Below are 27,230 nucleotides of genomic sequence, written 5' to 3' on the forward strand. Positions count from 1 at the left end.
CTACCTGGGAGGTTAAAATGGCTGCTGCCATTCACACGCATTAAGACAAACAAGGTTGCCATGGTAACAAAGAGCAGGGAAATAGAAAGTGAAATAAAAAGGAGGTGAAAGGTCAGCAAAAAATGAAGCGTTTAAAAGAATGAAGAGGTAGAAATAGATCAGTACAACATGAACTATCGGGTTATCTTATTACTTTATCTTATTACTTATTACTTCATTATTACTCATTACTTCATTATTTTTTTTTGGAGGGACTGCTGCTTTAAATTTTATATTTTATCATTAGTATGCATTTCAGGCTAAATTCAGGACCACAAACTTGTAATGTTTACTTTCATCCATAAAAAGCTTGTGGAAATCGACTACAAATGATTGTCTTATAAACTGTTTATCACCGATTGAACAAAGCATATTGGCTTGTTCTTGTTACCACTGTTTTACAACCTTTTTAATTTTATGCACCAGTTCTTGCCAGAAAATCAAGTCCCCTGTATATTTTTTTTAAATGCTCTATTAAATCATATTAGAAATGGGTCAGGTACTTCACATACAAAATGTATGTTTAAGTTGTATGAACAAGAATGTGTATAAAGCGGTATCATGCTTTGAAAGATAATGATCTAGTCATTATTTATTTATTTATAAAATATTTTACCAGGATGTAATATATTGAGAGTTCCCTCTCGTTTTCAAGTATGTCCTGGGCATATAGTTAAGACAATTATGTTGTTTTCAAAATGGATGTGTTTTAATGTAGAACAAAATGTAGTTTCTCTCAACACATTACCAGACAAAAAATGTTAGGTGTTGAAAATATTTGTATCCCAATAGAATTACATTGAATCTATATGCTCAATTTTTCTTTTCCAAATAAATGATAGACTCAATTATTATCATGTTTATAATGATAAGGCAGAAACCATATTTTTTTTGTTTTGGGGCTTGTTTGATTAGGTTAAAATAATGAAGAAAACTGAATTTACCATTGGTGGGCACAAAATCAGTTTATCGAGCAAATATTTAACTAAATCGCCTTTCACCTCTTTTTAGTTTTAAAAGGGCAGTTGAATTTAGCGAGTTAATTTTGAATTTTTTTAAACATCTTAAAACATGTAATGGTCTTTCTTAGAATGATTTATTCACCCTTAAAGTAATTGTCTTATTTGTATCTTGTAAATATGTGACACTGTTTTTTGTTCCGCACACTGGATTCAAGCATATCAGCTACTCATGTTATCTGTCTCACCAATGATGGCACTATAATTATTTTGTAAACAAAAATCAAAGGAACTCTAACAGTTTACCTGAGGCTTTGTGTACTTGCAAACAGATTATCATGCTAGGTAAAACCCCTCAAAGTATCCTCAGACCTCTGTTCATGTTAGCGCATGATAATAATACTACAATATTTAGCACCTTCCAAAACCTGCCCTTACTCACATCCAGACCCTGATTATCATTGTTATTTTTTGGAGAAGCTTAAAAGCAATGTAATGAGTATCATTACGAAAAGTTATACGTGTCATACAAATATATATATTATGGATCATATAAATGTTTGAAAAACATCATAAACTATATTATGGTTTTTAGTGATGAAAGTGATATATTTGTGTGAACTAATATGGCATATAATGTAATAATGACTGTATAAAGTATGAGTGTACAATAATATATACCCATACATACCTCAACAATATAAATTAATATTTCATTTTTATTCATATACAATTAAAATAAATGAAGGATGCCATTCCTTCATTTAATTTTAATTATACACGACTACAAATTACATATTAATTTATATAGTTAAGGTATATATGGATATAAATTATTGTGCACCCATGCTTTATACATTATTACATTATGTACCATATAATTAAGTGAAAAGGTTAATGTGTAAAAATGATGTATTTCTCAACATTATATCAAGGTTTGCATTAACTTTTGATAACGCACATGAAAATCTCTATTAATAGTACTGGATTAATAACACACCTTAAAGTTTGACCAATGCACATGTGCAGTGTATTAGACAACGTGTCTCTGATACGTGAAAATCACAGTTAATAGCGCTACTACTTTGAAGAATGGATGTTATTTTTGCATCTCACTTGCTTTGAGGATCCCTGTTAATAAGAAGAAAAATAACGTCCGCTCTCTAATTTACATTTGTTGATAAAGTTCTACATTTGAGGCACATATTTTTATGATGAGAGATACTCCAAGTCTACTTCTAGATTTGGTAGAAATTTTTACTGCAGGTAAAATAAAATAAAAATACCGCCATAGATATCCCATTTCTTACATCCCAGAACCATAAAACTTTTCCTCTTGCTCTATGTAAACGCTCTCCAAAATGGCAGTCAGACAACAGAGAGGTTGAAAGTGGGCAACATACATAACTTGCATATGTTGCTCTCTGAGTCTAATGCATATTCAAGAGCTACTCAAAAACATTTTATAGCAAAATTGGGATTGGCAGTACAATGGGTAATAGCAGCAAAAAACTATTTTTTTACTTTTTACATACAATTCTCTGCTAGATGCTCTTAAAATGAATATAAATTAAGGGAAACAGTTGTAGTCTATGCAGATTTAGAGATACACCTTTTAGAAAAACACCCGTGGAATGAAACTAAGAAAAAGAAGCAATTTAGTTTAGTATTCTTACAAAGTATACACATAATTTTGCCTGTATGGTGATATTGGCTCTACACTAAAAGTATGGTAAACAATACGTATAATCCTGTAGGAACAATGTATTATATAAAAAATAGCAACAATACACATATCAATTGACTTTACAAGAATTATTATGTTCTACCTTTAAATGGTGCTGAATTTGTATTACAAAGATCAAGTTATTATATGCCTAATGTTTTATGACACTTTTTAAAAATGTAATCTGTAGCAATTCGACTTTTGCTTTGCCTTGTAAAAGGGCTTAAACGGCCCTTGGGGGTGTTTGAGGGCAACACCTGCAGCCCTCTGATGATCTTAGGTCGCCTACCACTGTTTTAAAGAGAATAACTCATATTGGTCTACTACCTTAAGGAATTATTTTGTTTGAGCAGGTATTCTCATTTAACCATAATACCCAATTGACTTTCATCTCCTATGTGTGAGAGACTACGGAATAACAACATGTCTCTCTGTTGAAAAAAGGAAATGCTCCAAGAGAAAAGCTTGTCAGAGAGTGAGGACGGGTTTACAACAGCCCAAACAGCTGGACATGCAGAGGCTGCAGCAGGATCACCAGCACTGGGAGTAGCTGGGCTGAGCACCTCACTGAGCAGCCCACAGAGCCAGGATCCAGAGCAGGTAAAAACAAATCTCGTAATAATCTAACCCAGGACTGCTTTCAGATTTTAAAAGGCCCCTGAGAACTATAGATGTGAGGCCTCATACCCAATCCTTAAAACTCCTTTAACCCTGTCTGTACAGAAGAGGGAAAAAAGTGCTGCTGCAGTGCTATGGGGCTATGCATCAAGCAAACTCTGTTAATGCCATAAAGCTTGTCAGCTCAGATCAGGCATTCACTATTTACGCACAGTAAGTGGAAAAACATGAAAAGATATTGATATGTCCTTTAATCTTGTGAGTCAAGTAAAACAATTAAACAAATTGTAAAAATTGTAGGGAAGGTGTTACGTGACTGAGTTTGTCCCCTTGGAAATCTAATATGTTCCTAATGGGTTCTGCGTCATTGATGCTGTGTTGAATGTGAGTGATTAGTTAGATTTTTAACAAGTTTGATGAGCTGGACACAAGTCCTCCTGAGGCAGACAATGGAGGTTATTTATAAATTTTTTATCAAAACTGGAGAAAAATTAATACAAAAATAAGTACAAATCTTTTGCGGTGGTTTTGCCCCACTTTGGCAACTGATTGACTTCAATAAATAACTTCTATAGATTGCTAACTTGCAAAACTGGGTCAGATGTTTTGTTCTTTTTTTACAGAGCTGAAAATAGTATGGTTCAGCTTAAGAACCCCTGATACCAATCTATTTAAAAGGGGGGGAGGGGGGAAGGTGAGATTTTTTCCCTCTTCTGTACAGATTACTTCTTTACTAAATTAGGTTCAGGGAGAGGTAAAGTTAGCAGGCACACTGTTATACTGTACGTGAACAATAGAGCAATGTTTCAAGGCCTCATGGCCCCTTCACCATGATGTGAAGGGGCCAGGAGGCCTTGAAATGATCCAGTTTGTTTTGTTGCATAGGAGAGATAATGGGGAAGAGCAGATTTGTGGACCTGTCTGAGACATATGAATGTGCTCATAAGCGGTATTTATTTGCTGTATACTATACGTTTTTTGTTACTTTTTTCCACACCATAAATTATTCTGTCTGGTTATACCCACGTACCAGTTTCACGTTGCGTAGCTAGTAAATGATCCTCATACTGATGTGACCCAAAAGCTTGAAACAGCTGTCTGTGAGTAGGTTTACTGGCTATGCACTACTTTAACCCAGGCAGTACTGAAAAACTGTGTAACTTGACTGGCATAAGCTTATAGTGATCCATGTATAAAAATGTGTTTTGACATACGAGTTGTGGCATATGTAGAATTATAGACAGAAATTCAAGGAAAAAGAATGGTGCTTGGAGAGACAGAATGTGATAATTTAATTATAATATGTGGCCCTTTTAATTTTTCCCCAAGTTCTCCTACTTACACTCCCCAAGTAACAAACTTGGGCAGACGGGGCACAATTTAAACCAAATACCATTCCCAGGACATACTTGAAAACGAGAGGTTTCAATGTATTATTTCCTGGTAAAATATTTTATAAATAAATAAATAGAATAAATAACTTTGAGAAACAACCCCCTTTGATACATCTCCCATGGACCATGAAAGGTTTAAAAATTAGGGCAAAGTTTGGGTAAATAAATTGCATCAGATTTTTCAAAGCAGATTTCATTGCTTTTCATCTGATTTTTTCTTTGATTAATTCGGCACGACTTTTTCTTTTTTTGTGTTAAGTAAACAAAAATGAAATGCAAAGAGACTTTTATACACAACCCACTATATTGTATACTACAGAAAATGGGTTAAGAGTATCTTACCCCATTGATAAACCAATGGATATTATAGATTACTAAGAATGGGTAGCGTGTGCATATCAGTGATAAACCACATCAAACACACAAAAAATATATAATTATAAAAAAAGAAGTCACACAGAATGTTTAAGTCTACATTAGTCAAAAAAAGAAGGCCGACACTCCTTTTTAAAAAAAAGATGGGAACCAGCAGATTCCCGGTGCTGCCCCACACTATTTTCTGCTCCGGGGATCCTCTGGATCCCAAGATTTGTTTCAGTAAGGTAACCAGCGTTTTATTCCATCTTACGTAAACAAAATGGCTTTTAAATCTCCCGCTTCATACTTGCTAATAGGAAGCTGCAATGTACAGATGGGGTCGCCTGTGCTCTCCAGATAGTCCTGGATAATCTAGGAAAATCTGTGGCTATCTCACAGAAATGTTGCAGCGTTTCTGTGAGATAGCCACAGATTTTCTTAAGGCTAACCGGAGAGCACAGGCGACCACATCTGTTGTCCATTATGACTTCCTATTGGCCAGGAAGTAACATCGGTACCTTTACCAGTAAGTATCTTGGGAAGGTTGGTTCATCCCCTTGGAAATCTAATATTTTGCTAATGGGTCCTGCGTCCTTCATGCTGTGCAGCATGTGGGTGATTATCTGGATTTTTAGCAAGTTTGATGAGCTGGACACAAGTCCTCCTGAGGCAGACGATGGAGGCTATTTATTAAATATTTATCAAAACTGGGGCAAAATTAATGCAAAAATAAGTGCAAATCTTTTGCGGTCATTTTGACTCACTTTAGCAACTGATAGACATCTATAGAAGTTATTTATCATAGTCTAACTTCAGCTTCAGAACCCCCTAATTCAAATCTATTTAAACAAGGGGGGCTAAAAGGTGAGATTGCTGCTTTACTAAATATTGTGCAGGTTGTTTTTGTTGTAGTTTTTTTTTACAAGTTTCACAGTCCGGAAATTTTGAGCAATATACCCCAAAGTGGACTGTCACTAACCTTAATTAGTTTGAGTGTTTTTTTTTTTTTTAAATTAAAGTCTATTGGCTGAAAAAACTTGAGGAATCGTGTTATAGAACTGCACCAGATTTATCATAAGAAATAATCCCATTGATTTTGATGGGATCCCTTTATTTTAGAAGATCCTGTGTGGTTTTACAGTCTGGACACTTTGATAAATAGGGGGATATTTATCAAGGGAAAATAGGTGCTGTTCTGGGGCAAAAATATTGCTCCAGATGTATCAAACAAAGCATCCGATTGATTTAAATGATATTGTTTCTTTGATAAATAGGGTGCTCAGAATTGCACCCCTATTTCCGTGATATACATGGGCCATATTCCTCTTGAGCCTCCTTCCATTTGGGAGACCTAAAGCATTCTTCACCTAACTCCACCTCTGACCCAGGTCCAATAGAAGCTGTTCTGTATAATTATGCTCTGGCAGAAATGTAATGGTACAAGTGAGTACATGCCACTTTTTTGCTTACAAACCTACCTAAACTTATACCCATTTTTAAAGAATAAGTAATTTGTTTAAAAAGAACTTCTCAAAATATGTCTAAAGAGTTTTGTCCCCTGTTCAAAAGGATTGAGTTATTTTGCTATCATGCACAATCCTTTTCTAATTGCACTGTAATCACTGCTGCACATTGCATACATTGCAGTAGTTATTTATCAAAGCATCCTGGCTGCAAAACTAGTTCAACAAACAATATTACGTTTACATAAAAAAAATCCCATTTAAGTACATTTTGATTTAAAAATGTATAGAGTAAAGAGGAGCTACATGACATTTATTTTAATTTCTCTCTAATTTGTTGTAAAAACCGTGGCTGATTCGAATAATAATCATATCATCTACCTGATCTATTCCATGTACATGCAAAAAACAAACAAACAAACAGTCAAACAATAACACAGAGTAAATAAAAGTTTTTGTATAGGGTATTTTTGAGGGGGAAAATTATTTTTTTTGTAATCAGCAAGCAACTCCCAATACAGTAGTGATTCTCAAATGATTCAGAATGGATCTAGAATACTAAATGGGTACCACATTCCCTTATATAAAGCAATTTTTCAAAATGATAGTTTCGATATATATATATATATATATATATATATATATATATATATATATATATATATATATATATATATAAATATATATATATATATAAAACAAAAAAGTGTGGCGCCAAACAATAAAAATATAATTGTGATATGATAAATTGAATATAACTATAATTAATGAATAAAGAGTTGTGTAAAGTGAATGATGTTTGAAAATATTAATATATCTCTTAAACTAATGTGACCTTAGTGCATACTATTATAACACAACCAATAAAAGTAAACAAAACAGTGCATAAACGTGCTAGAAAAAAGAGAAAAAGAAAGACACAAAAATCAAAAAACTCCAACCAGTCCTTCCATAATTAGTCCATGATGATAAGGTGTCTGATGTTGAAAGGGGTCTTTAGGCTGCTCTCACACGGGGTAAACCAACTCCACAGATATCTACAGACAAAAAAAGAGAGAGAGCGCACGCCCCATAGCATAATACTGCATAAAATTTATTAAAACATTCAAAGGGGATGGGAAGTGGGGGGGGGGTAGGAATCGCACTCACAGGATGCAAATAGTTAAAAGGCAATTTGTGATTATATCACCACCATCCGGTTCTGGATACTGGAACACGTCTCCGTGGACTCCTTCAGGGCTGCCAGACACGATCACCAGGGACCAGATGTTAAAGGCTCCGTTCGCTGTCTGTATAGAGTCCAAAACTCCAGCTCGCACTTCCAATGGCCGCCGATCGTATTCCCGCGCTTGGTGTAGGCTGCTGCGCGTGCGCGGCGTCGTCATGATGACGTAATCGCGCTCTCAGTACCCTAACGCGTTTCGTCACCTGACCGGTAACTTTCTCAAAGGGCTGATCGTGTCTGGCAGCCCTGAAGGAGTCCACGGAGACGTGTTCCAGTATCCAGAACCGGATGGTGGTGATATAATCACAAATTGCCTTTTAACTATTTGCATCCTGTGAGTGCGATTCCTACCCCCCCCCCCACTTCCCATCCCCTTTCCTTGTTTTAATAAATTTTATGCAGTATTATGCTATGGGGCGTGCGCTCTCTCTCTTTTTTTGTCTATATATATATATATATATATATATATATATATATATATATTCATTTTTCGTTTAGAATCCAAAATGTAGTGTAAGGTGCACTACAACAAGGAGCTGGTCATATGGCAATAAAAAAAATAATTTTTTCATGCTGCATTAAAAAACGGTGGAGGGTACAAAGCTCCTACGCATTTTGTGCCGTGAGGCACTTTATCAAGGAGTGCACCTTACACTACATTTTGGATTCTCTTGGACTTTGGATGTGGTTGCACGCTTGAGAACCTACAGGGGATCAACAGTAAGTACTCTTATACATTTATATGTTACCCCAACGAGAGGGAGATATGATGACATTTTCATAGACATCTCCAGGGAACAGTGCATTTCTACATGAAGAAGTGGAACAGGAATAGCACCAGTGTATACATATTCCCCTGTATGGTCACCTCTGTATATAATGAACTGATAATATAAAGGGACCAACATTTGAGCTCCCACAGAAACTTGCCTATATCATTTTTCTTTTATTAGGCTTCAGGTTTTTTTCTCCCTGCAAAAACACCAGTGCGTCTGCACTAGTGAGTATAGCCAGGCTTTTAAACAGAGAAGCAAATATCATTTAGACTTAGTAAACAGATATTGCGTGCAAGATATATATATATCTTGCAAGCAATATCTGTTTACTAAGTCTAAATGATATTTGATATATATATATATATATATTAGAAAAAAGAAACATACAGCGCAATCACACAGGGATATCTAACCAATTATTACCACATATAGATATAGTAGGGGGTATATAACCCTTACAATCTACCTGTCCCTGTCTCTGTCTGCTGCCAATTAGGTCTACAGTTCCACAAGCTTGTAAAGGAAAGATACCAGAAGAATGACCTAGGCGCACGGGGAGACAAAAGAGAGAAAAAAACATAGGGTAGTATGTCTTAGAAGTTTAACCAATAAATGGTAAGATATGCACTCACAGCGTGTTGAATTAATTCAGGCGTTTTATCCACCCTGGGATCTGGAACTCTGTCAGTATATTAGGAACGTCTTTGAATTTGTGTCCTTGGATCCTACGACACTTCTTTTCAGCCAAGTCTCCTCCTCATGGGTGGTGATGTATATATAGGGAGAGGCAAAGGACACACAGGATAGTGTAACACAGTTTTAATAATAAAAAATAAATGAATCACAATAAGTAAAAAACTCCCACTTTGTGAGCTCTTAAAAACAATTGAGAGTCTCTCACACTCATATGATATAGCAATTCCCAGCTGGGCTTATAGCAGTCACTGATGACATATAGGTATTCCTATACACCTGAGTTGTTATCCTGGTGTATGGTATTGTGTAGAAATACTGTTCAATAGCTGTGATACTCTCAGTACTAATAAGACCTAGTACAGTTCTCTTATGGTGAGTCCTATTCAGGTTTCTCACCGCACTTTCAGTACTCCTAGTACTCACGGTACTTGTGAGACTTTAAAGTCCTAGTATTTTGTTTCCACACACGGCGTGTGTCACTGCCACAGCTCTCCAGCTCTCCAGCATTCAGCAACCGGTTCCTCCGTCCTCTATGCTCTTCCGGTACCTCCGTCAGACGTGGTGACGTCACTGAGCTTTCGCGTGAGCACTGCACTCCCACGTGGGGCGTCGCTGATGCCGGGATCAATAGTATAAAAAAAAGTTTTTTAAACTATTTTTGGTATACTATTGATATATTGCATATCTTACCATTTATTGGTTAAACTTCTAAGACGTACTACCCTATGGTTTTTTCTCTCTTTTGTCTCCCCGTGCGCCTAGGTCATTCTTCTGATATATATATATATATATATATATATATATATATATTTATATATATATATATATATATATATATATATATATATATATATATATACTTTGAGCCTCTGCACACACGACTCCCAACTGACCATACATAAACCATGGCAAAGTGGGTCAGGTGATACCTTTTTTTCTGGAATAATACATGAAAGAAAATACATTTAAACAAGCATTCCAGTACAAATCCCATATTTAACCCTACTGATGGCACTGAGCACTACCACATGTCCCTATTTCCAAGTTCACAGATTTTTTTTTCGAGAATTAAAAGGAATTTGCTTAAAAACAACACCTGTTTTTCTTGTCTTGTTGTATAAACCTTTCTGAAATACTGGTAAAAGAAACATTCCATAGTGTTTATCAGGATTATGCGCTTTGCCAAAATGTTTTTTCATGAAACGGTTTCTTTAATAATATGACTACCACACAAATTTTTTTGCAAAGTGAAAAATGTAACTGCACGATCAATGGAAATGCACAAGGAACGAATAATGTGCTGAAAGTTTAATAAACTGTTTTATGTGCATGTCCTACCCAAAAGCAATCAAGTCACATCACACTTGATCATATTATTTGGTGGTTAGGACCAGAGGACCCTAAATGGGTCAGAATTGAGGTTTTTAAACTTTCAAGAACAGCACAACTCTTTCAAAATGTCTTCTGAATCAGCGAAAGATCAACTCCTTGATACCTAATAATATTAGTGCTGCAAAAGGATTTATTTGTTTAAAAAAAAAAAAATAATGAAGTTGTAATTTGCAGTCAACAATTTGTATGTGTATTTATCACAATTTAAAAAAAAATTGTTTAATATAAAAAAATTAATATAATTGGGTTTTGAAAAGCAAAATATCCATTAATTTAAATAGCAACTTATTTTTATTTTTGCAATTAAACCTTTTGAAAATGAGTAAATAAAAAAAACTCAATATAGATATAAAGTCAGCAATTAATAAAACTGTGTGTGGCTTTTGAGTCTCTTGGGTTTCCAAGATATTCCAAAGTATACTAGTTACTGCTACAGGCGACCACAAAGGGGGGGCTATGTATAAAGCTCCTAAAAAGTGCATCTAGAGGCAGGGCTCTAATGTTTTTCGTGCTTGTGTCTGTGCCAAATGTAATAAACTTTATAAACAAGGATCTTGCATTTGAAGATTATAAATCAGAGATGTTTACGGCAAGTCATGGTTGGTAGAGAATTTATATATAGCGGAAAAGATGACGTGCCCATATGCAGAACTTTATACATGTCGTGTGTCCTATGTATGAAGACTTCAGAAATATAATGCATAATTTGTTATTTAAAATTATTTTTAATGCACTCATGTTGTGTACCTGATTGATACAATTTAAATATTATTTGTGTATTTTTTATTTTTTACTAGTTAAAGTAAATATCTATAATTAGTGTTATTTATAGAGCCATACAGTGAAAATAATACATTTTGTTAACCTATATAATGAAACATCTATGCTGCTTCAAATAAATTCTTGGTTGATGCATAGCAACTTTAACTTCATTCTGTGCTAACACTATTAGGAGTCTTTTTAGGGTTATTAAGAGTCATTTTGTGTTAAACTTGATTGACAATTTTCATGTAAGCTTTTTACATAAGTGCACACAACTGCAATCAAAATTCAGTTTCACATGCTTTAATTTTGTGTTAAAAAAACCTGTTTGGGACGATTAGTACCAGCAGGACCAGCTTGTACTTTTGTGTGGCTCAGTGCAGGGGCTTTCGTGGGGCCTCTTACTTGGTCTGATGTGGTATCTCCTTCTCAGAAGTCACGGCATCATGACATCATGGCGTCACGTGACATCATAGTGCCATGCCATGTCATGTTGTCATGGCAATATGGTGCAATGTGATGTCACATTGCCATGGTAACGTGACGACATGTGATGTCGCGGCACCATGATAATGGGACGCTATAGGAGGAGATGCCGAGAGATGCTACCGGACAAGGTAAGAGACACAAAAGTCCGCGCTCTCCACCGACCACCAGTTTAATTGTTGTGGGGAAGAGTGCGAGGCCTCTGTAAGCGCAGGGCTCAGTGTAGTAGCACCGATGGCACTGCCATCAAGCTGGCCCTGACTACCAGCAGCATATGTATGAAGCTTGTTGATATTGCACCTTTTAAATTTTACTGGTGGATATCTAGTGGATTTATTTCACGTAAAGAAAAAGGGAAATGGTGCCAGTTTTGTGCTGACCATTTTCTCCCCAGTGGTGTTAGTGGAGATAAATTGTCAAAAATCTCCTTGATGCACAAAGTGATGCAAAGACAAAATAACGACATTTTGCACACAACCATAATATCGTTCATTACCACCAAAGGGCTTTTGGCTCTACTATATGTAACAGGGACATTTTGGTGCAAAACTGGGGCATTTTCACCCTGCCCCATATACTGTATCAAAGCAATTTGCTCCTATTTTGCACATGTCTGCTCTAGCATGCGATGTGGGGAGTGTCAGTAGAAGGAGTTGGGGAGGAGTTACAAAGGCGCACATATTATAATATAACGATTTCTGTTTCCATATGAACAATTAGTTTTATTTGCACCCCAAAATCGCACATATCTGTAGTGTCGTAAGTCTGAAATGGTGCACAGATATAAGATATAGAATGTTCTTATAAATACTGTAGCTCAGCTCCAAATAAACACACTTTTCCCTACGTTAATACGTAGACCCCTAAAAAATAAAGAAATTACCAGCATCAGACTTTTAACATAAAGTACAATTTATGTTTTGATAAACATGGTGCAGTTTTTTTCTGCTCCAGTTTTGTAACCAGAAGACTTTGATACATAGCCCCCCAAATGTACCTCTTCCTTATGTTTTACCTTTACACCACATCTGTGGTACTGTAGCATAAAACATCTTGGCTAACGGTCTGTATCAATAACAAACTTGAAAATCAAACATAATTTATGTGCATTCATACACAGAATGTATGTAGCCCCCTTTCCCCCTGTGTCAAGGCGACTATGTGTGCTGCTATACCTGTGTGGCAAACAGGAGGCCTGATCCTCCACCACTGGGGAGCCTGGGTGTATGTATATCTACAAAGCAGCGCCACCACCTGAGAAGGATCCTCACATAGTAGGATAACCCCTCCCAAGACAATATGCCCAGTAATAAACACACAGAGTATGGGACACAGGATTTACTGGGAGGTAATAAACAATGACATCAATACGAACAGCAATAGACATATATGTATACCAAACCACGGAATATCCCCACAGTACTTGGGTGCAGGTGCACCAGTGTCCCAGTGTCCAGACCCCAATGGTCTTTCCCACCCCCAAGTGTGAGACAGCGCTGCCCATGTGAATGTTGGTGCACTTATGCGGATACCTTCCCGGAAGCTTCAGCCCCCGGGTGTAGCTGAACAACAGTCAACTAGCAGTCTGCTCCAATGACGCCTTCCGTCTCCACGTGGGGTGGTCTACAGCAGGAGCCTCCCACCATAGATAGTCTCTAAACGCAGGTGGTCTCATTCCAGACCACAAGTACGCATCACTGCGTGGCATAGACACTGTGTCCCTGATACTGCACAACACAGGAAAAAGGGTCCCTAACTATAGACTTCCCTATACAGCTGCAGGTGCCTACTGTGAGTTGGGGACTAACTGCGGCCTGCAGGGGAAAGCTGGCCTAGTCCCAGGGCTACTGGCACCTGGAACCCTACCTCCCTCTTCTGTACCCTGCTCCCAACTGACCAACTGCCCTAACTGTCCTAACTGTTATGACTGTTCTAACTGTTATAAATGCAGCAGCCCTATTGGCTGCCTGGCAACATGTGGTCTGCAGCCCCTGAGGCTGCTGGGACTTGTAGTTCCCATTGGATCTATGGGTGTAATGGCCACCGATGGCATTATACTGCGCATGCGCCAGGTGTACAAACAAAATGGCGGCGCCCTCGGTGGAGCACCGTCGACCCACTCGCCAGCTTACAATCTCCCTTAAGCAACCACACAACCATTCCCCTCACACAGCCTAGAGGTAAAAGGGGGACCTGTCGACATGTATATTGTATAGAAGCAGAGATTTATATCTTTAGTACCTTCCAAAACCCATGTACAGATGTAGCCAGATTAACTGCTAGTGCTGCTGGGGGAAGTTACAGAATCCTGACCACGACATAATTCGGAAGAATGGACCACTTGCAGGCAGCCTCAGCTTTTACTGTCCCCATAGCTACAGTGATTTGCTTTTTTTCACGCGGCTCCGGAAACAGGGAGTCTGGTTACATCTGTATACAACATATGGAGAGATACCTGTGAACACAACTGAGACACCTCGGAAATAAGCAAATTTAAATATGCAAATTAGTTCAATTGAATATGAAAATGTATAATTTCCCAGGTAACTTGCAAAGTACCAAACTTTTTGGGCTAAAAAGTTGTATCAAACTTTTCGGCACCTTTTTTGTACTTTTTAGAAAACATAAGTGAAGCGAATTTGGGCAAGTTCACACATTTCTATTCTACACACCATTCCCAGAATAAACAGCTATTTAATGTGCATTTTATGATGCCATAAACAAAAAGAAAAACATGTCCTGTTTGCTTATCATTAAATTAATAGTGTATGCATCAGGTCACATGTAGGATTTTCTGCTGTACACATCATCTTTGGAAGTCAATCAGTGAAACATTTATTTTATTTAATTTAAGAAAAGGGTACTTAAAAAGTATTTTGTTGCAGTTTGGAAAGAAAATGGAAAAAAAAGTTTTATATGCAGCCACCTGTGGCAATGATAGTAAATTATTTGTTTTATAACTGTATTTTTGGATGAATTCTATGTCAAAGAGCTTGAGAGAGATCTTTGGTTTTATGAGAAAATATACTTATAATACCCAACTTGGTCATAATGGCTAGAAAACCTTTCCAGAAAGTAATGTTGTAATTCCAAATGGTTAGAAATAAAGATCTACAAATATCTATGGGATATTTCAGAGGCAAATGTACAGTAGTTCATTATTTTATGGCACTTGTACACATAGAAGTCTATGTTGAAGACATTTGACATGTATCATTATTTAACCATTTGCCTCCATAGAAACTGGCATCAAATGGCATAAGCTTGTTAAATATGTTTTTCTTTTACAGGTGCATATAGCACATATTGTTACTCTATCCAAAATCTTGCTTTTTGACACTAGGGGAAAAAAAAAAATATTACAGATGTATAACATTTTACACATCAAATTCTGAAATTTATGTCACTTACTGGAAGTCCTTCTCAACTCCTCTGAAATTTATAGCCAGTGCATAGGAATCAACAGCATATATTGCTTCAATACATCTATTTTGCTATTAGCACCAACTGTGTACCAGTTTTATAGCTAAGAGTTTTTTTTATTATTAATTACCTTTTTCATGAGGTGTGTCAAGGCTGAATTGAAGCAAAACCTTTTTTTTTTTTTTTTTTTTTAAACTTTTATGTCCTCCAGCTATGGAAGGTGCCTTATATGGCAAAACACAAGAAAAGGAGAAATCCTTAGCACTCCATAAACCTTAAAAAAATACTATTGTTCAACGAAGGTACTTAGTTAAATCCAAATCCCATTAATGTAGATGAATTCCACTGCATGGCTCATGGCGTTTGTGCTGGTGCTCGCATCCGTGCTTCCCACAGCTCATGAATCAAAATAGACAAAAACGAGATCACGTAGCATTGTGTGCAGGGAGGCAAACTTAAAATCATCACAGAAGGTGTCCCAAGACATCTATTAAAATAGTGTACATGCATCCCTAAAATAGCATAACACGTTTCACGCTGCTCACAACGCTTAATCAGAGGCTCCACACTGATGGAGGGGGAAATGGAAGGTTAAACACCCTCCATCTTTAAAGTGACAGGATCATTAAGATTTGACATTAAAATGTCATTAATAGAATAGAAGTAAACAGACCTCCCAAATACAGGGAATAAAATATTCAAAATAGATTTGAGATTTATTCAAACATAATCAATCCACATACCTTTGTGATGGACTACAATTTGGAATATGATTTTGTCTATGATGTGGTGAAAAAACATTTGCCTATTCAGAATTTGGACCATAAATCGGAACGTGGTGAATGATGGTTGTAATTTTACAGCTAGTAGAGCTTTGTCCCTTGGAAATATGCTATCTTCAGGTTTATATTCAAATATTAAGTCGAAAATACCAAACGGGCTAGCAAATGCTGGCATGTACAATTGTGGGTCTCGAATATGCAAATGTTGTAAATTCGCAAATAAATCTAAAATCTTTTCAAGTAAGAACACCAAAAAATCTTATTCCAGTAAACAATATATCAATCGTAATTCGGGTAACACAGTTTATCTCCTCACATTTAAATGTGGGATGCAGTATGTGGGTTGCATAACTAGATATCTGAAAGATATAATCAGGGAGCACATTAGACACATTGAACACAGGGACAAGTTTCCCTGACTGTGTCACGGCATTTTTCAACCTTACATAATTTCAATTTGTCTTTCCTGTAATTTCAAGGTATAGAAAGAATTACATCTAGTATAAGAGGTGGAGACACCTTCAATAATCTTTATAAATGTAACATGGCCTCCCGGCAGTTTCTTCTTGTTCTGCGGCTTTTCCTCCTTCAGTCCTGTTAGAAAAGGCAGTAGAAAGGTTAATTCCTTCAAAAGGTCTGTATGTGTATTCAGCCTTGAATATGTAGCCATATTCAAGGGTGGGCCTTGCAACCTGAGGTTTGTCAATCAAAGGGGTGGATATTGGTTGGAACGCCCCCTGCTGTGTGTGGACCAATCTGTATCCGACTTTGTCTTGTAATGATTCAAAGTTAGAGACACTCCCCTGAGATGTTCACATTGAGACACACCTCCTAAATTAAGTAGTCAGTTAGCCAGTTAGTTAGAGGGCAGTTGAGCCTGTGATCTACTGAGTGAGAAGAGTAATTACAGGAACTCTCTCTCTCTCCACCCATGCTGGGTAGGAGGGAGGGGGGTCAAGAAGAACAGGATGCTAGCCAGAGCTCTGAGCTAGAGAGACAGGAATGATGCTGTGCTACTGTGCTGCTATGATGCTGTGATGCTGTTCTGCTATGCTGATGCTGAAATAAAACTCCAGAAAGATACTGCTGTGAGGAACTTTGTCTCTGGTATGTGAAGAGTGTCAGTGGGGGTCCCTCCTCTGAAGACCCCAGAGGATCCCTACTGGCTGGAAGCGCTGCACCACCCAGAGGTGACCAGAACAAGGTAACCTGTCCCACCCTCTGTCCCTGTCCTGGCTCTCCCCACACCACCACGGAGCCCTAAGCCCTCCTGTTACCAGCAGATTCCAGCACCAATACCCCTGTGTAACCAGTAAAGGAGAGTACCCCCCCAGATCACTTGGGGGGGGGGGGGATAAAAGGGTTACATAAGAAAGAGGTATTTGGGATTTTTTATTTGAATACTAGAAGTCCAGGAAGCTTGAATAAGCAGTGGGATATTTCACACTTTTATTGAGTTTCTTTCAATACCCTTGACTTAGTCTGAAAAATATTTTTCTCCAAATTCTTTTTCTAGTATTTCTCACTTTTTCTTGTCTGTATTCACTGATTTCTGTTAAGGATATTATATTCAATCCAAGTTATTATCCTTTAAAGGACTTTTCTATGAGCTTTAGGCTTCTAAACGGAATTTACCATGTCTATTCCAATTTATCATGTCTCTTATGTATATTGTGTACATTTGTATCCTTGACAAGTTCTATATTTGGGCTGTACTTAATATTATTATGTCAGATATGTTCTGATTTGATGTTTCTATTCTATGAATGACATTTCAAAGTCTAAATCTTAAAGAATAACTTGTCTACTCCTTCCATTTATACTTTTCTAAATAGTTGTCTATTTTAGTGATTCTGTCACTTTAAAGATGGGGGTATTTAAACTTCCGTTTTCCCCTCGATCAGTGTGGAGTCTCTGATGAAGTGCTGTGGGCAGCGTAAAATGTGTTAGGCTATTTTAGTGTTGTATCAATGTACACTATTTAAAAAAATGTTTGCCAATTAAGCTTGAAGATTTTGAAAACCATCTGTTTTGGTGTCCCCTCTGTGATGATTTCAAGTTTGCCTCCCTGTACAGACTGTTACGTCATCACGTTTTTATGTGGCAAAACATACCTTAGTAAATATGGAGCTGTATCTCTGGAAGGGAGTCCATGTATGTTGTACGACACGAGGATTCAGAGTACTACTAGAGATAGGCAAAATGTTTTGGCGATTTTGGATCCACCTCGTATAGGCCAGTTCCTTTGGCACACAAATCTGTGGATCAGTCTCAAAAAGGTCAATCTGCCTTTTTAAAATATTTTTTTCTACCACTGACAATCCACATGGCATATTAACAATCCGCGAACGAATTGTTATTAATCTGCACACAGATTAAATCCATGGGGGGAAAGCGAATGGGGTGCAGATTTTTAACAATCTGAGTGTGGATTTATAACAATCCATAGTGCGGATTTTGGATTCAACATGGAATCTGAGTGTGGATTCTTAACAACCCACCCAGATTGTAAACAATGACAAATTCATATTAAACTGCTCAGATAGTTTAATTTCCAATCCGCAGATAGATTTTACCCCCGCAGAATAGATTTTGAAGGGAAAGCCCAGGAAATTATGGGGAACGGATTTTGACTGTTCCGTCTATCTCCAAGTACAGTACCACTGTTCTGTCATGTATACATCAAAAATGTTGTTTCTTTTATAAGGGATCTACAGTATTCGATAATAATTCCTACATCATACATAGAGATTAGCAAATCTTTCAAGTTTGCTGCACAAAAAAAATGTTTGCATTTTTGAATATTTGCTAAATCATCAGAGTTCAAAAATAACTGCCACCAAAAATTAGCAAATATTCTAAACAGTAAAAAAATTGTAAACATTTGCAAATATTAAAAATATAAAAAATTGAAAAAAAAATTTGCAGGGCAGCATTTTTGCAGCAAATATAGTTTGTACTGCAAATTTACAATTTTGCTCACATATTTGACCCAGAAAGTTCCTTCAAACTAATAGCACATTTTCAATATTCATTACTGATGGCAGGTGCAATAGATATCTTAAAAAAAAAAAAAAAAAGTTGGACATCTTTTTAGAAAGAAAAGGTGTACAGGGATATACCAAATAAATAAACATGGGAAGGATGTTGATCCAGGGAGTAATCTGATTGCTAATATTTGGAGTCAGGAAGGAATTTATTTTTCCCCTGATGAGATATCATTAGATGATATTTCACTGGGGTTTTTTGTTTGTCATTCTCTGGACCAATATAATAATATAGGATAAAGTCTCTGTTGTCTATATTTTTCATAGGTTGAATTTGATGGACGTATGTCTTTTTTCAACTTCATTTACTATGTAGCTATGTAATAAACCCCCCTCCCGCCCCCAAAAAGTGAAGCAAATTGACACTGATTACTGAATCTCAAAGTTTCCCAGCTGCAAAATTAGTTAGATGTAAGGTTGTGTGGAGAGTGACGCTCAATATCAGTGTTTACACTGTTAAAAAATCATCATAGTATTGAAGAAATGATTGGAGATAGGAACACTATGGGGGTCATGCACTAAGCTCCGTTAAGTCACTTTTAGAGCGCAAAGTGCTCTTAGAACGTGATGTTGTGCTGAACACGATGCACTAAGCAACGCAAACAGGAACTTTGCGCTCTAAAACGTACTTTTTCCAGGAATTTTTTCTAAGTCCAACTTTGCTTGTTCGTTACCCTGTTTGCGTTAAATTCTGCCCTTAAGCGGGATGCACTGAGCAACACAACCTTAGCGTACGCGAAAGTTGCGTTCAACAGAACACGTCAGCTCAAGGTAGACGCAAAAAAAGCTGGACTTTGAAAAAATTATTGCTTTACATTATTGCATGCGCAAACCCATACAACAGGCCGGCGGGTGTCCCGTGCTGACCCCGCGGGGGTCCCCGAGGGAGCCCGGGGGTCATGAGGGTGTCCTGGCTCACCAAGCGGGGGTCCCCGCGGGAGTGCGGCGGTCCCCGCGGAAGTCCGGGGGTACCCGCGGGCCTGTGATACCAATGTTGCGCCTCCAAAAATAATAAACAATATTTAAAACTAAATACACCCCCCTAACACATACAATACAGTAATGGGCAAAATTACTATTATCCACATATGGATAATAATGCATTTGCCCATTTTAAATACATAAAACTTTCAATAAATACAGTAAAAATATATTACACTTACCTTTTACAGGCACCCACCATGAAGGTCGTCTTCATCCTCATCTTCATCCTGCCCATGTCCCTCCGGTGCTGCAAAACATACACAAGAATAAAAACAGCCAATGTAATGTCCCCTAACCCCTTAATCACCATATCGATTATTAACCGCTACAGTCATTAAGGGGTTAACCCACCCTCACCCACCACTCAGGAGGCCTACATACCCTCCCCCACTACCCCCCACCCCCATGAGGCCTAAGCACCCTCACCCAGTACCCACAAGGGAGGCCTACCCACATACCGTTGGGGAACCCCCCCCCCCACCCCCAGTACCCACAATAAAAACAATACACTGCCCCACAATAAACATCATTATATTTATTAAATACATAACCCACCCACTGTGCCCCCCCTAAAATACATGATTTATTATATTACATACAGGGTTAATACCCCAGGCCCACGTGAGTCCCCTCACAGACCTACAGCTCACCTCACAGACCTATAGGTGCCCAGCACCATGTTTCACACAGGGTCTGGAGGCCTGTTGGTGGTTCCCGCCAGGCACCATGGTCCACCAGGTGGTCTCCGCGGTTCACCGTGGGCCACAATGGGGTCTCCACGGTAGGCCCGCAGATGCCTGGGGGGCCCCGGGTCAGATCGACAGGTGTCTGAGGGGCCTCAGGTGGTTCCCACAGGGGTCTGTGGACCCACGGGTGGTCCCTATGGGTCTGCGGTGCCCCCACAGATGTGGGGCCACCGGTTCTTCCCCGCAGGTGTCCCCCATGGACCCGGCAGCCTGGTACCCGTGAGAAGCCAGAGGATACCGCAGGTGGTCTCCAGAGGTCTCTCGCAGACCAAAAGGAACCAACCCTGTATGTAAAAAAATAAACCGGACCTATATATTAAATACATCAATCCCCCTCCCACCAACACATACAGTACAATAATGTGCAAAATAACTATTATCCAGATATGGATAATAGATTATTTGCCCATTATGAAACACATAAAACATGCATAAATCAAAACATGAATTCTTAATCTTAAAATCATCACATTGCATGTTACAATAAATCCAGCAGCAATTGTAAATATAAACCAACAAACCAGCAGCTACACAAATGTATATGACATGTCACATAATTGCATTGAGTCTGTACATGATGCAATTAATCTGTGCATCATGTAACACTATGCAAAATATATGTAACAATAAAATACTCCATGAACAATGTCCCCTAACCACCAATGCCATCATGAAAATCAAATAGAAACTAAGCAACATCAATACAATTATCATCAATCAATTAATCCATTTCCTAAACCAATTACAATACAATACAAATCAATTATACAATTCCCTATTCAATTCCTAAAGCCAAACCATTGCCAAAAGAATTCTAAATGAAAGTAACCACCATCATTCTAATCTAACTACCAGAAAGAAGCCATTAAAAATAACCTGTAACTAAATACAAATTACATTATTCACACCAATGTCTAAATAAAGCTGATAAATACATTAGCCATACATGAAAAGAACATAAACATTAGCAAAACAATCAATTATTATCCCTGTATGTCTATCCATATAGATAGATATACATAACATACAGGTGCAATAATAGAGCATAAAAAACAATGCATTTACATCCAGAAATCACATAGAATACACCCATTCAGTGTCTGTGAATGTATGTATATCCATAGGTACATAGATACATTCACGGGCATTAAATGGGACTGAAAAAATAAAAGACATGAATCAAAAATCAAAAAAACTTGTAAAAGTAAAAATAATACACTTTTCTTTTGTTTACTTACCATTAGATGCCCACTCACCGAAATCCAGGTGACCCAGAAGCACTGGAACCAATCCACAGGTAACCATAAAATAATAAACCCTTACAATCCATAACGGTGTCTTCTTTTTTCTATTTGTAATCCTTCCCGTCAGTTTTGGGGTCTTCTTTTCTTCTTTGGGGTCTTCTCCGTCTTCTTCCGTCTTCTTCCATCTTCTTCTGCCACGCCCTTCTTTTCTTCTTAGGAGGGGAGGTGTTCCCTCCTCGGCGTCTGGCTTCAAAATGAGGCGACATAGGCTTTTATAGGCCTATGACGTCACATTTTGGTCAAATGTTTCCCACGGTCCTGATTGGGCCGTGAAAAACATGTGATTTGTAAAAAAAAAAAAAATGATGACGTCATTTAAAGGCAATGACTCTGATTAGCTCAAGTAGACCATGTGACAGAGGCTTTGCTTCAGCCAATCAGAATTGGGATGGAGTTCCCATGCTCTGATTAGCTACCGTACCATGTGTCGCCGGCCATTTTTGTTTTGATGACGTCATCTTAAAGGCAATTGAAACTCAGCCATTCTGATTGGCTGGCGTCATTGCCTTTAAATTACGTCATTTTTTTTTTTTTTTTTTACAAATCACATGTTTTTTACGGCCCAATCAGGACCGTGGGAAACATTATACCAAAATGTGACGTCATAGGCCTATAAAAGCCTATGTCGCCTCATTTTGAAGCTAGACGCCGAGGAGGGAGCACCTCCCCCCCTAAGAAGAAAAGAAGGGTGTGGCAGAAGAAGATGGAAGAAGACGGAAGAAGACGGAGAAGACCCCAAAGAAGAAAAGAAGACCCCAAGACTGACGGAAGGACTACAAATAGAAGAAAGAAGACACCGTTATGGATTGTAAGGGTTTATTATTTTATGGTTACCTGTGGATTGGTTCCAGTGCTTCCGGGTCGCCTGGATTTCGGTGAATGGGCATCGAATGGTAAGTAAACAAAAGAAAAGTGTATTCTTTTTACTTTTACAGGTTTTTTTTATTTTTGATTAATGTCTTTTATTTTTTCAGTCACTTTTAATGCCCGTGAATGTATCTATGTTCCTATGGATATACATACATTCACGGACACTGAATGGGTGTATTCTATGTGATTTTTGGATGTAAATGCATTGTTTTTATGCTATATTATTGCCCCTGTATGTTATGTATATCTATCTATATGGATAGACATACAGGGATAATAATTGATTGTTTTGCTGATGTTTATGTTCTTTTCATGTATGGCTGATGTATTTATCAGCTTTATTTAGACATTGGTGTGATAATGTAATTTGTATTTAATCACAGGTTATTTTTAATGGCTTATTTCTGGTAGTTAGATTGGAATGATTGTTGTTACTTTCAATTAGAATTCTTTTGGCAATGGTTTGGCTTTAGGAATTGAATAGGGAATTGTATAATTGATTTGTATTGTATTGTAATTGGTTTAGAAAATGGATTAATTGATTGATGGTAATTTTATTGATGTTACTTAGTTTCTATTTGATTTTCATGATGGCATTGGTGGTTAGGGGACATTGTTCATAGTGTATTTTATGGTTACATATATTTAGCATAGTGTTACATGATGCACAGATTAATTGCATCATGTTCACACTCAATGCAATTGTGTGACATTTCATATACATTTGTGTAGCTGATGGTTTGTTGGGTTATATTTACAATTGCTGCTGGATTTATTGTAACATGCAATGTGGTGATTTTAAGATTAAGAATTCATGTTTTGATTTATGCATGTTTTATGTGTTTCATAATAGGCAAATAATCTATTATCCATATCTGGATAATAGTTATTTTGCACATTATTGTACTGTATTTGTTGGGGGGGGGAGGGATTGATGTATTTAATATATAGGTCCGTTTTTTTTTTTACATACAGGGTCGGTTCCTTTTGGTATGCGAGAGACCTCTGGAGACCACCTGCGGTATCCTCGGGCTTCTCACGGGTACCAGGCTGCTGGGTCCATGGGGGACACCTGTTTGGAAGAACCGGTGGCCTCCCATCTCCCCTGAGCTGAACCGCATTGATTTATGCCTCAGGGACCCCCTGCTGCCCGAGTTACAGGCTCCGGTTTTGGGCATCGGTGCCAGTATCGCCGCCATCTTTATAGAGCCCACGTCGCGTCTTGGACGCTATAAAGATGGCGGTGACATTGGCCTCCGATGCCCCATACAGGGGCCTGTAACTCGGGAAGCAGGGGGTCTCTGAGGCAGAAATCAATGCGGTTCAGCTCAGGGGACCCCCTGATCCCGCACAATATTATTAAAATGTACATTAATGCAGCTTCATTACCATAGCGGATAGCCGCTACCTCAGCCGCTACCTTACATATTTGCAGCAAAAAAAGCACCACGTTTCAGTAATAAAAATCCTATTGCAATCAAAACATCTGGAACAATGTTTTTGACCCAGAATTCAACCATTTTGTGAGTTGATGCATATGCTTCTTAAATGTATGCCCCCCCACCCCATCTCCTTTTTATTGTTGGCATAAAAGATTTTCTTGTAATTATGTAACAAACTTGTAACATTACAGTATGTAGCCATGCTTTGAATCTCTTTTCTTAAATAACATTTGACTAATACATAGTTGGCTTCGTTATTGATGTTGCAGTTGGAGGTGTTCCAGCCAGTACAATTTAATCAATTGTGCCACTAACTGTATAATTTATTGCGTTTTTGCCACATGAATTTTTTTTTTACAAGTCTTGTTATAGCACTAAAACACAGAATAGTAAATAATTGATAAGGTTGTATTTGGAAAATCAAATCTACATAATGCATAGAATTCATCAGATAATGCATAGTGAAGTGGTCTAAGATTCATAAATGGAGACTGAAGCTGGAAAAGAAAAACAATGCCCTACATATTATAAGATAACCTCATATGTATAAGTTTATTATTATTGCATCAATGTATTAAACACATTTATGTCTAATATAAAGGATTTTATCTATTTTAGTTTTTTTTATTTTACTTTATTAATGTAAATTTGGCTTAGACAAAAATGATCATATGAATCTAATAAAGTTGCTTTTATTTATTTGTGTCCATAGAGAAGCTTGTATGGCTTTTGTAAATATGCCTCATAGCATATCAAGTTGCAAAGTAAATAACAGTGCTTCTTTCTCATAGTACATTGCTGGCTCATTCAACACATACTTAGTTATAAAAACATGAACAATAATAAAGCATACAATAGAAAAACACTAAAAACACTATCTGCAATACCTTTAAGGTTCCAAAATAGATCTACAGATGCAAAAAAAATACTGTATACATGTGACGATAGCTTATGACAGGTTGTAATTTACACCAAATAACTGGGTTTGAACTGAACGAGGCTTAGATATAATAAAGTTGATTTATTCCTTTGGATAGGTGAACACACGATATAATACAGTAACAGACAAGAAGTACACTGACTTTGGGGATGGGGGATGAGAAGTATATTGCATAGCAATTCTCTCGCAATCAGGTACAATCAAGATGATATCGGAAGACAAAGGATAAAGGGTGGACAGCAGTTTATAAACCTTTTGTAACCCTATCCTTAACATTAAGTACAGGTGATTGGTCAGCAATTAACTGTAGCCATTCATTAATGTCGGAACACATTTAGATACATGCCCCCCAGCTAGTTGGCACATGCGCAGTTGGACTCTAGGGTCTCATTTCTGTAACCCCACATTTGCATCAGGAATGCCAGCCAGTCTACTAAGTGGAATTTCTGACAGGATACTCTTTGTTGTAAGGTGTGAAATGGGACACTTACAAACTGCTCTGGTTTGAGTCATCTCCCCCCTCCTGTAAACAGTGTAGGTGATAAACTCCTTTGAACAGCACTTAAACAGCACTTAAATTCTAGACATTAGGGCACTTCCTTGGCCATCTGCTGCCTTATGGCCAAAAGAATTTCCGCTGGTTTCTGTCCATACCTTGGAACACAGGATTAAAGATAATACACAACCATATTAAAATATCCGGTTTCGTTTGGTCCAGCGGGTCCAAACTTCCCAGTTCTCAATGCAGGAACTGGGACAACATATGGTCCGAGTTTCAGCCTGCTGGGACCCAGGAAACCGGAGTTACACAAATACACTTAAAACCGTTTCTCATTTTAATACAAAAATCTCCGCTGTAAATTAAATCACGGTTTTTCACTAAGTCCCCATTGAAAACAGCGGGCTTCGCCGCCATAGACTTTCAATGGCAAACCGCCGCCGTTGGCGGCTATGGGAATCTGCCGCCATAGACTTTCAACGGGGCTACGCCGCCGTTGAAGTCAATGGGGATTTTCCGCCATAGCCGGTCAATGGAGATTGGCTGCCATTGGAGTCTATGGGAAAAGTCCTGAACTTTGAAGGGGGTCCATACTCCATCGGGTTGGTCCAAGAGGGTCAAGGATGGTTCTGCAGCGATGCCGGAGCAGTGAGTACAGGTACCCCAAACCCTGGCCCTCTTGACCCTCCGGAACCGGAGATATGGATTCCTAAATTTCAGATTTTCACACTTAGCTGTTTTCTTGAGCTGTTTTGCCGCCGCCATTGGAACCTATGGCGCGACCCGCTCTTCTCGGTTCGACCCTTATCAGGGGTCCAGGATTCGGGGACCCAGTGGTGGTCGAGTTGGGGGAGGTCTAGGAACTAGGGGCAAAAATAATTTTATTTCTAGGTGCTCTAGAACTGTTTATTCCCACGCCACTTGTCGTTGAACTTGGCTAATAAGTGATCAAAGCTCTCTTTTAGAAAAAGTATCCGCTTTGCGGTTTTGCGGTTGATGGAAAGCTCCTTCGAGGAATCTCCATTGAAGTCAATGGGCCCATTGACTTACAATGGGAAACCGCCGCTCCTCCTCTCGGGCGCCACCTGCTGGTCTTCACAGGAAACAGGACCAAAACAGCAAGATTTGCCATTGAAACGTATGGAGATCCAATGGCGGCCTATGGGACCCTGCAAAATTGTGCCTGAAAAGGCGGGAAAATTACACAAAGGGCTATAATCATTAAATAACTATTAACCTTTGTACTCCCGGATGGATCCTAGTGTGTGTGTGATGCAGACACTGGTAAAACAAGATATCA

At 38.0% G+C, this 27,230-nt stretch overlaps 1 protein-coding gene across 1 annotated transcript in view; it reads left to right on the forward strand.

The window, feature by feature from the left end:
- TBX4 (T-box transcription factor 4) overlaps nucleotides 1–27,230 on the forward strand; it is a 490,915-nt gene that overhangs the window by 10,906 nt on the left and 452,779 nt on the right. The window contains exon 3 of the mRNA XM_075593341.1: nucleotides 3,169–3,324. Within this exon, the coding sequence (XP_075449456.1) occupies nucleotides 3,169–3,324 (156 nt within the window). The remainder of the gene's footprint in view (nucleotides 1–3,168; nucleotides 3,325–27,230) is intronic.

This window comes from Ascaphus truei, chromosome 3 (assembly GCF_040206685.1).
Source record: "Ascaphus truei isolate aAscTru1 chromosome 3, aAscTru1.hap1, whole genome shotgun sequence".
NCBI classification, from domain to species: Eukaryota; Metazoa; Chordata; class Amphibia; order Anura; family Ascaphidae; genus Ascaphus; species Ascaphus truei.